Source organism: Pristiophorus japonicus, chromosome 6, assembly GCF_044704955.1.
Source record: "Pristiophorus japonicus isolate sPriJap1 chromosome 6, sPriJap1.hap1, whole genome shotgun sequence".
Lineage (NCBI taxonomy): Eukaryota > Metazoa > Chordata > Chondrichthyes > Pristiophoridae > Pristiophorus > Pristiophorus japonicus.
The window spans coordinates 9,620,873-9,635,973 of NC_091982.1; the positions used below are offsets into that span (position 1 = coordinate 9,620,873).

Genomic DNA, 15,101 nt, shown 5'->3' on the forward strand with positions numbered 1-15,101 from the left:
CAGAAATGCTGAGTGGATGATCCATCTTGGCCCCCTCCTGAGGTCCCCACCATTACAGAACCCAGTTTTCAGCCAATTCGATTCACTCTACATGATGATCGAGGAACGGCTGAGCGCACTGGATACAGCAAAGGCTATGGGCCCCGACAACATACCGGCTGTAATGCTGAAGACTTGTGCTCCAGAATTAGCCGTCCCTCTAGCCAAGCTGTTCCAGTACAACACTGGCATCTACCCGACAATGTGGAAAACTGACCAGGTATGTCTGTCGACAAAAATCAGGACAAATCCAATCCAGTCAATTACTGCCCATCAGTCTACTTTCAATCATTAGCAAAGTGATGGAAGGTGTTGTTGATAGTGCTATCCACACCGCTTACTCACCAATAGTATTGGGCAGTCCCTCATGTCGAGGATGACCCGCTTCCACACCAAAAAGGGATGAATGTGTTTCAAATGAGGGACCTGACAATCCAGGCCCCACACTACATCCTGAAGGGTGGAAGATGACTGTGTGTGAATTCTTTTAATGTAGCGTGGCTGTTGCACACCAGCCACCACATGGGCTTGACAGAGCAACAACATCCTGTGGGTCACCTTTGACCAGGAACCTAACTGGACCAGCCACACACATACTGTGGCAACTAGAGCAGGTTAGAGGATGGGTATTCTGCAGAGAATGTCTCCCCTCCTGACTCAAGCCTTTCCACCATCTAGAAGGCACAAGTCAGGAGTGTGATGGAATACTCACCACATGCCTGCATGAGTGCAACTTTAACAACACAAGATGCTTGACACCATACAGGACATAAGAGCATAAGAAATAGGAGGAGTAGGCCATTTGGCCCCTCAAGCCTGCTCCGCCATTCAATAAGATCATGGCTGATATGATCATGGACTCTGCTCCACTTCCCTGCCCGCTCCCCATAACCCTATACTCACTTATCGCTCAAAAATCTGTCTATCTCCACCTTAAATACATTCAGTGACCCAGCTTCTTCTGCTCTCTGGGGCAGACAATTCCATAGATTTACAACCCTCTGCGAGAAGTTGTTTCTCCTCATCTCAGTTTTAAATGGGCAGCCCCTTATTCTGAGACTATGTCCCCTAGTTTTAGTTTTAGTTTCCCCTATATGGAAATATCCTCTCTGCATCCACCTTGTTGAGCCCTCTCATTATCTTATTTCAATAAGATCACCTCTCATTCTTCTGAACTCCAGTGTGTATAGACCCAACCTACTCAACCTATCCTCATAAGTCAACACCCTCATCTCCGGAATCAACCAAGTGAACATTCTCTGAACAGCCTCCAATACATGTATATTCTTCCTTAAATACGGAGACCAAAACTGTATGCAGTACCCCAGGTGTGGCCTCATCAATACCCTGTACAGTTGTAGCAGGACTACTCTCTTCCCCCTTGCAATAAAGGCCAACATTCCATTTGCCTTCCTGATTACTTGCTGTATCGGTATATTCACTTTTTGTGTTTCATGCACAAGGACCCCCCAGGTCTCTCTGTACTGCAGCACTTTGAAATTTTTCTCCATTTAAATTATAATTTTATTTTCTATTATTTCTGCCAAAGTGGATAACCTCGCATTTTCCCACATTATACTCCATCTGCCAAATAGTTGCCCACTCACTTAGCCTGTCTGTATCCCTTTGCAGATTTTTTGTGTCCTCACAATTTGCTTTCCCACCCACCTTTTATATCATCAGCAAACTTGGCTACATTACACTCTGTCCCTTCATCCAAGTCATTAATATAGATTGTAAATAGTTGAGGACTCGGCGCCGATCCCTGTAGCACCCCACTCGTCACTGTTTGCCAACCGGAAAATGTCCCATTTATCCCGACTCTGTTTTCTGTTAGTTAGCCAATCCTCTATCCATGCTAATATATTACCCCCAACCCAGTGAGCTTTTATCTTGTGACACCTTATCGAATGCTTTCTGGAAATCCAAATACACCATATCCACTGGTTCCCCCTTATCCACCCTGCTCGTTACATCCTCAAATAACTCCAGCCAATTTATCAAACATGATTTCCCTTTCATAAAACCATGCTGACTGCTTGATTGAATCATGATTTTCTAAATGTCCCACTACTGCATTTCTTAATAATGGACTCCAGCATTTTCCCCAGTGACAGATGTTGGGCTAACTGGTCTATAGTTTACTGCTTTTTGTCTGCCTCTTTTTATAAAAAAAAATAGGAGCGTTACATTTGCGGTTTTCCAATCTGCTGGGACCGCCCCAGAATTCAGGGAATTTTGGTAAATTACAACCAATACATCCACTATCTCTGCAGCCACTTCTCTTGACCCTAGGATGTAAGGCATCAGGTCCAGGGGACTTGTCCGCCTTTAGTCCCATTATTTTACTTAGTACTACTTCATTAGTGATTGTATTAAGTTCCTCCCTACCTATAGCCCCTTGATTATCCACTATTGGGATGTTTTTAGTGTCTTCTACCGTGAAGACCGATACAAAATATTTGTTCAATGTCTCTGCCATTTCTCTGTTCTCCATTATTAATTCCCCAGTCTCATCCTCCAGGGGACCAACATTTACTTTAGCCACTCTTCCTTTTTATGTACCTGTAGAAACTCTTACTATCTGTTTTTATATTTTGTGTAGTTTACTTTCATAATTTATCTTCCCTCTCTTAATCATTTTTTTTTAGTCATTCTCTGTTGGCTTTTAAACATTTCTTAATCCTCTGGTTCCCCACTATTCTTTGCCACATTGTATGCCTTTGTTTTCAGTTTGATTACCCCCCCCCCCCCCCCCCCCACCACCACCTTATTTCCTTAAGTTAGCCATGGATGGTTATCCCTTCTCTTAATCTTTCCTTCTCATTGGGATATATTTTTATTGAGAGTTATGAAATATCTCCTTGAGTGTCTGCCACTGCTCATCAACTGTCCCATTCTTCAATCTATTTTCCCAGTCCATTTTAGCCAACTCTGCCCTCATACCTTTGTAGTCTCCTTTATTTAAGCTTAGGATATTGGTTGAGAACCAACTTTCTTGCCCTCCAACTGAATTTGAAATTCAACCATGTTATGGTCATTCATTCCTAGAGGATCTTTTACTACGAGATCATTTATTAATCCTGCCTCATTACACAGTACTAGATCTAAGATAGCCTGCTCCCTGGTTGGTTCCGCAATGTATTGTTCAAGGAAACTATCTCGGATACACTATGAACTCCTCCTCAAGGCTACCATGGCTAATTTGCTTTGTCCAATCAATTTGAAGGTTAAAATCACCCATGATTATTGCCGTTCATTTATTACAAGCCTCCATTATTTCTTGATTTCTACTCCGTCCAACAGTGTAGCTACTGTTGGGGGGGGGGGCGCCTATAGACTGCGCCCACCAGCGACTTTTTCCCTTTATTGTTCCTTATCTCCACCTAAATTGATTCAACATCTTGATCCTCTGAGCCAATATTGTTTCTCACTAAAGCCCTGATCCCATCCTTAACAGTGCTACCCCCACCTTTTCCTTTCTGTCTGTCCTTCCGAATTGTTAAATACCCCTTAATATTTAGTTCCTGGTCACCTTGCAACCACGTCTCTGTAATGGCTATCAGATTATACCCATTTGTATCTATTTGTGCCGTCAACGCATCTATTTTGTTACGAATGCTACGTGCATTTAAACAAAGAGCTTTTAAATGTGTTTTTTTTACCCTTTTTATCCCACTTGATTGGCACCCCATCTACCATCTTCAACATTCACTCCCTGCACCACCGGCGCACCCGTGGCTGCAGTGTGTACCCTCTACAAAATGCACTGCAGCAACTCGCCAAGGCTTCGGCAGCACCTCCCAAACCTGCGAGTTCTACCACCTAGAAGGACAAGTGCAGCAGGCGCATGGGAACACAATCACCTGCAAGTTACACACCATCCCGACTTGGAAGTATATCACCGCTCCTTCATTGCTGGGTCAAAAATTCTGTAATTCACTCCCTTCACGACAAGGACTGCAGTGGTTGAAGGTGGTGGCTCACCACCACCTTCTCTGGAGCAATTAGCGATGGGCAATAAATGCTGGCTTTGCCAGCGCGCTGACATCCCAGGAACAAATTTTATTTTTATTTTTTTTTAAAAAGAGTCGCGAGTAAAGTTATGTGGACAGACTTGAGGTACAAGGATTATTTAAATTTTAGTTTAGATATAATTACTTTATGCGGGGGGTGAGGAGCATATGGAAATATTTGACAGAATTGGATAGATATTTAACGATGTAGGTGATTTGAGAGTTGTTAGTTTTTGGAGCAGCACTATGAACTTCAATTTTTTTTTTCCTGTCCTTTCCTATATTGCTGTATACACCTATAGTGGTCCACAGAGCGATAAACTGCTCAATATTTAAATCTGTTTCCAGGAGTGGTCATTGCGTTTCTTTGGGCTGTGTGCGGAGGTTTAGATATGCCCGTGTTGCAGCTTCAATAAGGAATTTGCACAATGTTGGAATAGAGATAATGTGTTAAGAATTGGGCGAAAGAGGGGGAAATCTGCTTGTCAAATTTGAGTTTTTATATGTTAACATGGACATAATCTCTCCCATCAGTTCTGACACAGGTAAAGATACAGCATACACAATCGCAAAAGCGCAGCACTTGGAAGAAAAATGATGACAGGTGGGTAAGTGGCTGAACATGGGTTGAAAATAGGAATTCCACATCAACTTAAACAATTGTAGAAAATACAGTTCGGCCATCGAGATCAGACTAGGGAAGGTCTTGTTTCATAGAAAACACAATTCTGTCAGTTGAGTAGAAATATTTTGGTTATTTGAGATCCTCACCCTCACCCCAAAAGTAGAAATGAAGCAATTTGATTCAGGTGTCTGGTCCCTACAGATTTCAGGAGCTTTAAGATGTTATCGATGATGTAGAGACCATCCACATTTTAGTTGCTCTTGCTTGAATATGACAGTTATGCTCGCTGTCTAATTCCTATTTAATTCAAATGGATTCCACAGAAACCTTTCAGTGGATCACATTCCACCAATTCCTGGATTTTAAATATGGCAGTGAGCATTGAATTCATTTGGTAAAAGTTAGTGGTTATACAGGTTTAAGCAGAAGTTAAATCATTGCGATCTAGAAACAGAAAATGCTGGTTAAGGCTCAGCAGGTCGGGCAGGTGTGGAGAGAGAGAGAGTTAATGTTTCGGGTGGATGATCTTTCATCAGAACTGTCACTTTTAGTCTGCCAAAACTCTACTTCGCAGCCACATCTTCCCCTCAGCAACTGTCCTTGGTCCCAACCCATTCCATGTGGATTCCAATCCAAACTCCACCCATCGTGCCTCTGATCCACCCTTGCTGAGGGTGAACAGGATAATCAACCTGAAACATTAACTCATTTTGTACTTTGAATGTCCCAAATGTTTAATATTTACTATCCTGTAGGAAATTATTTCAAGCATTTATTTCAAATTTCCATTTTTATTAAACTTGTTTTGTTTTTCTATCTTAACTTAATTTAAGGTAATATTCTAGGATTACCTTGTGTATATACCACAATACTTAATATACTTTGAGATCAACTGCTTAACCCACTGCCTTGAACAGTGGAGCTTGAGCTTCTTTAATCTTTTATCATAGCTATTTCTTTTGACATTGGGATTAGTATTGTTGCTGGTCGTACTTGGATTAACCACAATGACTTCCAACTCTCCTGCATGCATTTCTAATCTTTTAGACTAGGCAAAAGTCCTTGCAGTTTTCTCTAAAAAAAAAATCTGACTACCTTACAGCCTTTTCTGCCCATGTCCCTGTTGTCTTGAGTCCCTCTGTTCACTATTAATGGGATCTAGGCCTTCAAACAGAATGGGTTTAAAGTGTTTTTAGATTGTCAACAGTTTAACACATTGCTTGTTCTTTACATTCTATGGAAAGCTAGCATCAATGCTAGCTTATTAGCTGTTTTAATTACTTAGCCTTTTTAAACTTTTTTTACTATTCTTTTTAAAAACCTAACTACTTGTTCCCAATTCTCTCTGCAAAAATAGTCAAATTTCCCTAGACACGCCAAATGACTTTAAATAGGGACTAAAACAGGACTGCGTTCCTTGCTCCAAGTATCCCCTGCCTTCTAACCATGCTTCAAGACTACATTTGATCTTGACTTTCCATGTGCAACACAACCAGAGATTGTATATATCTCTGATCTGCCGCAATAGATTTGTTCTATTCTGGGGTAGGTGGGACCAGTATAAACCGGACAGTCTGCACCTGGGCAGGACCGGAACCAATGTCCTAGGGTGAGTGTTTGCTAGTGCTGTTGGGGAGGAGTTAAACTAACATGGCAGCGGGATGGGAACCTATGCAGGGGGACAGGGAAATAAAATGGAGGCAGAAGCAAAAGATAGAAAGGAGGATAGTAAAAGTGGAGGGCAGAGAAACCCAAGGCAAAAAACAAAAAGGGCCACATTACAGCAAAATTCTAAAGGGGCAAGGTGTGTTTAAAAAAAGACAAGCCTGAAGGTTCTCTGCCTCAATGCGAGGAGTATTTGGAATAAGGTGGACGAATTAACCGCGCAGATAGAACGGATATGATGTAATTGGCATCATGGAGACATGGCTCCAGGGTGACCAAGGCTGGGAACTCAACATCTAGGGGTATTCAACATTTAGGAAGGATAGAGAGAGAGAGGAAAAGGAGGTGGGTGGTGTTGCTGGTTAAAGAGGAAATTAATGCAATAGTAAGGAGGGACATTAGCCTGGATGATGTGGAATCGGTATGGGTGGAGCTGCGGAATACCAAAGGGAAGAAAACACGGAGTTGTGTACAAACCACCAAACGGTAGTAGTGAGGTTGGGGACGGCATCCTGCAAGAAATAAGGGATGTGTGCAATAAGGGTACAGCCGTTATCATGGGTGACATTAAACTACATATTGATTGGGCTAACCAAACTGGTTGCAATGTGGTGGAGGAGGATTTCCTGGAGTGTATTAGGGATGGTTTTCTAGACTAATATGTCGAGGAACCAACTAGAGAGCTGGCCATCCTAGACTGGGTGATGTGTAATGAGAAAGACTAATAAGCAATCTTGTTGTGTGACGCCCCTTGGGGAAGAGTGACCATAATATGGTAGAATTCTTTATTAAGATGGAGAGTGACACAGTTAATTCGGAAACTAGGGTCCTGAACTTAAGGAAAAGTAACTTCGACGGTATGAGGCATCAATTGGCTAGAATAGACTGGCAAAGGATACTTAAAGGGTTGATGGTGGATAAGCAATGGCAAACATTTAAAGATCACATGGATGAACTTCAGCAATTGTACATCCCTGTCTGGAGTAAAAATAAAACGGGGAAGATGACTCAACTGTGGCTAACAAGGGAAATTAAGGATAGTGTTAAAACCAACGAAGAGGCATATAAATTGGCTGGAAAAATCAACAAACCTGAGGACTGGGAGAAATTTAGAATTCAACCGAGGCGGACTAAGGGTTCAATTAAGAGGGGGGAAAATAGAGTACGAGAGGAAGCTTGCGGGGAACATAAAAACTGACTGCAAAAGCTTCTATAAATATGTGAAGAGAACAAGATTAGTGAAGACAAACGTAGGTCACTTGCAGTTGGATTCACGTGAATTTATAATAGAAACATAGAAAATAGGTGCAGGAGCAGGCCATTCAGCCCTTCTAGCCTGCACCGCCATTCAATGAGTTCATGGCTGAACATGAAACTTCAGTACCCCCTTCCTGCTTTCTCGCCATACCCCTTGATCCCCCGAGTACTAAGGACTTCATCTAACTCCCTTTTGAATATATTTAGTGAATTGGCCTCAACTACTTTCTGTGGTAGAGAATTCCACAGGTTCACCACTCTCTGGGTGAAGAAGTTTCTCCTCATCTCGGTCCTAAATGGCTTACCCTTTATCCTTAGACTGTGACCCCTGGTTCTGGACTTCCCCAACATTGGGAACATTCTTCCTGCATCCAACCTGTCCAAACCCGTCAGAATTTTAAACGTTTCTATGAGGTCCCCTCTCACTCTTCTGAACTCCAGTGAATACAAGCCCAGTTGATCCAGTCTTTCTTGATAGGTCAGTCCCACCATCCCGGGAATCAGTCTGGTGAATCTTCGCTGCACTCCCTCAATAGCAAGAACGTCCTTCCTCAAGTTAGGAGACCAAAACTGTACGCAATACCCCAGGTGTGGCCTCACCAAGGCCCTGTACAACTGTAGCAACACCTCCCTGTCCCTGTACTCTAATCCCCTCGCTATGAAGGCCAACATGCCATTTGCTTTCTTAACCGCCTGCTGTACCTGCATGCCAACCTTCAATGACTGATGTACCATGACACCCAGGTCTCGCTGCACCTTCCCCCTTCCTAATCTGTCACCATTCAGATAATAGTCTGTCTCTCTGTTTTTACCACCAAAGTGGATAACCTCACATTTATCCACATTATACTTCATCTGCCACGCATTTGCCCACTCACCTAACCTATCCAAGTCACTCTGCAGCCTCATAGCATCCTCCTCGCAGCTCACACTGCCACCCAACTTAGTGTCATCCGCAAATTTGGAGATACTACATTTAATCCCCTCGTCTAAATCATTAATGTACAATGTAAACAGCTGGGGCCCCAGCACAGAACCTTGCGGTACCCCACTAGTCACTGCCTGCCATTCTGAAAAGTACCCATTTACTCCTACTCTTTGCTTCCTGTCTGACAACCAGTTCTCAATCCACGTCAGCACACTACCCCCAATCCCATGTGCTTTAACTTTGCACATTAATCTCCTGTGCGGGACCTTGTCGAAAGCCTTCTGAAAGTCCAAATATACCACATCAACTGGTTCTCCTTTGTCCACTTTACTGGAAACATCCTCAAAAAATTCCAGAAGATTTGTCAAGCATGATCTCCCTTTCACAAATCCATGCTGACTTGGACCTATCATGTCACCATTTTCCAAATGCGCTGCTATGACATCCTTAATAATTGATTCCATCATTTTACCACTACTGAGGTCAGGCTGACCGGTCTATAATTCCCTGCTTTCTCTCTCCCTCCTTTTTTAAAAAGTGGGGTTACATTGGCTACCCTCCACTCGATAGGAACTGATCCAGAGTCAATGGAATGTTGGAAAATGAATGTCAATGCATCCGCTATTTCCAAGGCCACCTCCTTAAGTACTCTGGGATGCAGTCCATCAGGCCCTGGGGATTTATCGGCCTTCAATCCCATCAATTTCCTCAACACAATTTCCCGACGAATAATGGGGAACAGAGAAATGGCAGACCAATTGAACAAATACTTTGGTTCTGTCTTCTTCATGAAGGAAAACACAAATAACCTTCCGGATGTACTAGGGGACAGTGGGCCTAGTGAGAAGGAGGAACTGAAGGATATCCTTATTAGGCAAGAAATTGTGTTAGGGAAATTGATGGGATTGAAGGCTGATAAATCCCTGGGGCCTGATCGTCTGCATCGCAGCGTACTTAAGGAAGTGGCCCTAGAAATAGTGGACGCATTGATGATCATTTTCCAACAGTCTATCGACTCTGGATTAATTTCTATGGACAGGAGGGGAGCTAATGTAACACCACTTTTTTAAAAAAGGAGGGAGAGAAAGTGGGTAATTATAGACCAGTTAGTCTGACATCAGTAGTGGGGAAAATGTTGGAATCAATCATTAAGGATGAAATAGCAATGCATTTGGAAAGCAATGACAGGATCGGTCTAAGTCAGCATGGATTTATGAAGGGGAAATCATGCTTGATGAATCTTCTGGAATTTTTTGAGGATGTAACTAGCAGAGTGGACAAGGGAGAACCAGTGGATGTGGTGTATTTTGACTTTCAAAAGGCTTTTGACAAGGTCCTGCACAAGAGATTGGTGTGCAAAATCAAAGCACATGGTATTGGGGGTAATGTACTGACGTGGATAGAGAACTGGTTGGCAGACAGGAAGCAGAAAGTCGGGATAAACGGGTCCTTTTCAGAATGGCAGGCAGTGACTAGTGGAGTGCCGCAGGGCTCAGTGCTGGGACCCCAGCTCTTTACAATATACATTAACGATTTAGATGAAGGAATTGAGTGAAATATCTAAGTTTGCAGATGACACTAAACTGGGTGGCGGTGTGAGCTGTGAGGAGGATGCTAAGAGGCTGCAGGGTGACTTGAACAGGTTAGGTGAGTGGGTAAATGCATGGCAGATGCAGTATAATGTGGATAAATGAGGTTATCCATTTTGGGGGCAAAAACACGAAGGCAGAATATTATCTGAATGGTGACAGATTAGGAAAAGGGGAGGTGCACCGAGATCTGGGTGTCGTGGTTCATCAGTCATTGAAAGTTGGCATGCAGGTACAGCAGGTGGTAAAGAAGGCAAATGGTATGTTGGCCTTCATAGCTAGGGGATTTGAGTATAGGGGCAGGGAGATCTTACTGCAGTTGTAAAGGGCCTTGGTGAGGCCTCACCTGGAATATTGTGTTCAGTTTTGGTCTCCTAATCTGAGGAAGGACGTTCTTGCTATTGAGGGAGTGCAGCGAAGGTTCACCAGACTGATTCCCGGGATGGTTGGACTGACCTACGATGAGAGACTGGGTCAACTGGGCCTTTATTCACTGGAGTTTAGAAGGATGAGAGGGGATTTCATAGAAACGTATAAGATTCTGACGGGACTGGACAGGTTAGATGTGGGAAGAATGTTCCCGATGTTGGTAAAGTCCAGAACCATGGGACACAGTCTCAGGATAAGGGGGAGGCCATTTAAGCCTGAGATGAGGAGAAACTTCTTCAGAGTTGTTAACCTGTGGAATTCCCTACCGCAGAGTGTTGTTAATGCCAGTTCATTGGATATATTCAAGAGGAGGGAGTTAGATATGGCCCTTACGGCTAAAGAGATCAAGGGGTATGGAGAGAAAGCAGGAAAGAGGTACTGAGGGAATGATCAGTCATCTTATTGAATGGCGGTGCAAGCTCGAAGGGCCGAATGGCCTACTCCTGCACCTATTTTTTTATGTTTCTATGTATACATTCGCCAGCTTTCTAATAACTTAAAAAATTGTTTTCTGGCATTGTGCAGAGATTGGAAGTCTCTTGCACTCTTCTCAAATTCCATTCCATTAATTGTGTCCTTGAGATATGAAATGGTAATACTGTACTTGCTGTCAGTGGTTAGTTAAGTGAGCAATCTGTCACTTGTTTTGATGTTTGTTTAAAATTGTTAGTTTCTTCAACATGGGTTACTATTGTGACACATGTTGAGCTGATTGACCCAAGTAGGGAGGGCAGGAAACTATGAATACACGAGGGGGTGGAAGTCAAAATGAAGTGCGTGCTGATTTTTTCAGTGCCCAATGAGAATATCCCATCAGTGATTACTGGTTGTTGACATAGTTCACTAATGCATTGTGGCAAACGGGCACTTGATTACAGGTTTAGTAATTTTGTTTTATGCTCCTTGATTTCTATATAGTAATGAGATTTTCTGTACAGCCTTAAAGATTTTATAGTGAGTGACTCGTCTTTGGATGAATTGGATGTAAATGGGATTGTGGCGACCAAGCACAGTGCTGATACTGGTAAGTGCAGTTTGTATGGTTTGAGTTGGGTAGCTGGGAAGAAGTGTGCGAGCCATAATCTGAATGTTGATAACTTTCACCCAGGGAGAAAAAACTGATCTCTATCCACAGGGGAAAGAATGTTGACCGGCTAGAGGAAAACTGCTCACGAATCCTGTCATAATTTTGTCATTTTTCCATCTTAAAATTAAAGTATGACTGTTGGATTCTTTTTTGTATGAATTGTATGAGTTTCTGGGTCAATATGAAGAGAGTTTCAGTTGTGTTTTATGGAATATAGCAATAATTTAACAGTTTTATTGAGTGTACTTTACATTTAGTTTACTGCATAAAAATTGGATTTTGTTTGAGAAGGGTTAATCTGGTGCTAACATTCTCTCCTGTCTCTTAGAACTACCTGAACCCATCCGGAGAAGCCATGAGCCAGCAAGTAAATGTTCTGTGGAAGCAGTCCAGAGTATACCCTCTGTAGCGAGATCCGTGTCGAACAACAGTGAAGATGATTTAGTTATCAAAAACATGAAGAGAGGCCAGCTATTGGACAAACAGGGGGAAAAACAATCTGAGCAGTCTAGTTCTCGCACTTGGGGCATGTTGGATTCAGTTTTGTCCACAGGGCCTATGAGACCAGAAGGTGATAATCCCTCACAACATCCCACAGACTCCAAACAATTCAACCAAATGTCAGATTCTTCAGATACATCAAGCGATGAGTTTAACTCTCTAATTGAAAGGATAAAAAATAAAACCCTGAAAACTCCAGCTCCAACCTCCAGCAACTTGAATGGAAAGAGATTGGCTGTTACTGGTAAGTTTTGTGATTGGCTCCATTCACTGCCCCTCAGCCATATCCATGTATCAACAATATGTGAGTATGTATGTAAACATGTACAGGTTTGTTTTGATTGTGTGGGCACCCATGTATATGTACATGGTCTTCAGATCGTTCCATGACCTTGCTTCACCTTATTTGATTGATTAGCTAGATGTTGCAGCCTGTACCTTCCTCTCCTCTGACCATTTCATATTGGTGTGATGGTTAGTGAACTATTATCTTGTCTTGGAGGAACTATCATTGAGTTGGGAGAAGGAAACTGAAAGAACAAGGCAGACCCTCTCCAAGTTGAATTAAGACTGACTGCTCAGTAGTCGGTTGAGTTCCAAACTGGAGCCCAGTTTTAATCCTGTGTGTATTAAACAAACTTGGTGAGGTGTGATCAGTGGATTGCATGCAAATTTTATCATTTGGGAATCTGCTCTTTTTTTTTTTAGTGTGGGTGAAGTTTATAGAAGGTGTAGCAATGATTGAGAAACTGGTCTATATTTTGGAAACTGCAAAAAGACCAATGATTTTAGGGCAGAAATTGCTTATTTTGTGTCTCTTTATTTCATACAAATTCTTTGTTATCTCATTTTTCTATGTAGAGCCAGTGAAACAGAAACCCATTAGTAAAAGACTAGGAATTAAGCACAAGCCCACAGCCAAGAAAAGTTTTGTTGCAGTCTCTCCCCAGCCATCTAAACCAATGAAAGGTGTTCTATCTGAACTTGCGTCCATGAATCAAGTACAAGACTTCAAGCTTCTCAGTGTTTCTGAGTCACAATTCCAACCTGGAGTATGGAGACGGTAAGTATTCTTGAAAGGATGCCTTGTAAATGCTTTTCTGTCAAGTTACCATTGTGGTGCGGTCAACATTTTTAATTTCATTTTGCTATATAAACTGTGCAGACTCTGGCCACTGGGTGAAGTGAGTTTTTGGATTTTTATGCTCGTCTTGTATATAAACTTATTCATCAACTGACTATGGACAATACTGTGGCAATTTACTAGTATATTATTAAAAGTCTTGCATATGTTGCACATTTGCCCCAGAGCCTTGCTTTGTGTAGCCAAGATTTTTTTGAGAAACCATTTTGTTTTTCCCATTTTATGCAAGTAAACTTTCTTTTTGTTCTTGCCCTACTCCAGACTGCAATGCATTCTGGATCTTTGGCTTATTTTTAATATAAACATTAAATAAATGATTACAGACATAAGGGCTTGCATTTATAGAGCAGCTTTTTATGACCTCAATGTTCCAAAATGTTTTGTGGTCAATTACTTACTTTTGAATTATAGTTACTGTTTTAGGGAAATGTGGCAGCAAATTTGTGCATGGCAAGATCTGTTAAAGAGCAGCAAGATAAATGATCAGATAATCTGGTTTTGGTGCTATTAGTTAAGTGATAAAGGTTGGCCAGTACACACAGCTTCCCTGCTCTCCAAATACTGCTGTGGGATCTTTTATGTCCACCTGAGAGGTGTGATTGGGGCCTATTGGTGGTGCAGCACACTCTCTGCCAAATTGAAGTGCCAGCCCAGATTTTGAGCTCCAGTCTCTCTGGGATGAATCTTGACTCGGGCGTGAGTCAAGGGTGACTCATTCTATTTAATTTTCATGTTTCTGGTGCCATTCGCTTCCTGATTCACTCCTCAGGACATCTGCTCTGGTTTTCTTCCGTTCCACACTCTTTGTCCTACTGGCTTGTGCTATTTTCCTGAACACTCCCCAAGGCTCACCCATGCTTTCTTTCCTGACTCAACCTACTTGCTCTTGCTATTCTCACCAACCTGTATGTCTGGAGGCCTACATACAGGTCCTGCCATGATTCCTGACCCAAACTCCAAGTTCCCTTTTGTTCCTGACTGCCACAGAGGCTTACTTTCTGAGGCTTCTTGCTATACTTTCTGACCCAATTCCCCTTCTCTTGTTTTATTCCTAACAAGATCTGATGTATTTCTGACCTGCTCCTTCCTGCTTTGCTTCCTGAGCGCATCGCTCTCTCTCGCTCCTCTTTTTCTCTTGCCCCCCACCCCGCCCTGCCCAACTGGCTTCTTCCTATGCTTTTTTTTTGACAGCCCTGTGTGTCTTTTTTTTTTTAAATAGATTATTGCATTGCTTTCCTTTCTTGTCCTGGTTGTGCTGCATTTTTCCCTGCTTTTAATGCACTTTCTTTTTGGTATCCCTGTCTCTGTTTTGTATAGTCCTGTGCTGTTCTTTTTTCTTTCCCGGTCTCCTTTTTGTATAATTTTACCTTTTTTTTTGAAGGCCTGTTTTCTTACCAATGCTCAGCTTCCCAACCCACTTAATTACTTCCAACCTCTCAAATGGTTACAAACCAAATAACTTGCTCCTACAATCAGAACCACTATATTCTGTGCCATAACACATTCACTCCCTTTTTAAAAGATAATATCCTCAGATTCCCTATACGCAGTGTTACATGAGATGCACTAGTATTTTATGGAAGTGTACATTCCCAAATATTTTATGAAGCCATTGTACATTTTAATAGTAAGCTGCTTGTGGGAGAGTGCACTTTATATATCATCAGATAACGGCTGGAGAGGTTGTGGTCAGACGTATATCCTACTTGGATGTATTTGGGTCAGGCCACCACATCTAGGCTTTATGTGAACAGTCCAGGAGACCACAAGGGCTTTTACTGTGTTGCAGTCTTGGATGACACAGCTGCACTTAACCATCAG

At 42.3% G+C, this 15,101-nt stretch overlaps 1 protein-coding gene across 3 annotated transcripts in view; it reads left to right on the forward strand.

Annotated features, from left to right (window-relative positions):
* gcna (germ cell nuclear acidic peptidase) overlaps positions 1 to 15,101 on the forward strand; it is a 48,705-nt gene that overhangs the window by 22,776 nt on the left and 10,828 nt on the right. For all 3 annotated transcript variants that reach the window (XM_070881984.1, XM_070881985.1, XM_070881986.1), the window contains exons 6-9: positions 4,590 to 4,659; positions 11,487 to 11,572; positions 11,964 to 12,380; positions 12,998 to 13,199. In XM_070881984.1, coding sequence (XP_070738085.1) covers positions 4,590 to 4,659; positions 11,487 to 11,572; positions 11,964 to 12,380; positions 12,998 to 13,199 — 775 coding nt within the window. The remainder of the gene's footprint in view (positions 1 to 4,589; positions 4,660 to 11,486; positions 11,573 to 11,963; positions 12,381 to 12,997; positions 13,200 to 15,101) is intronic.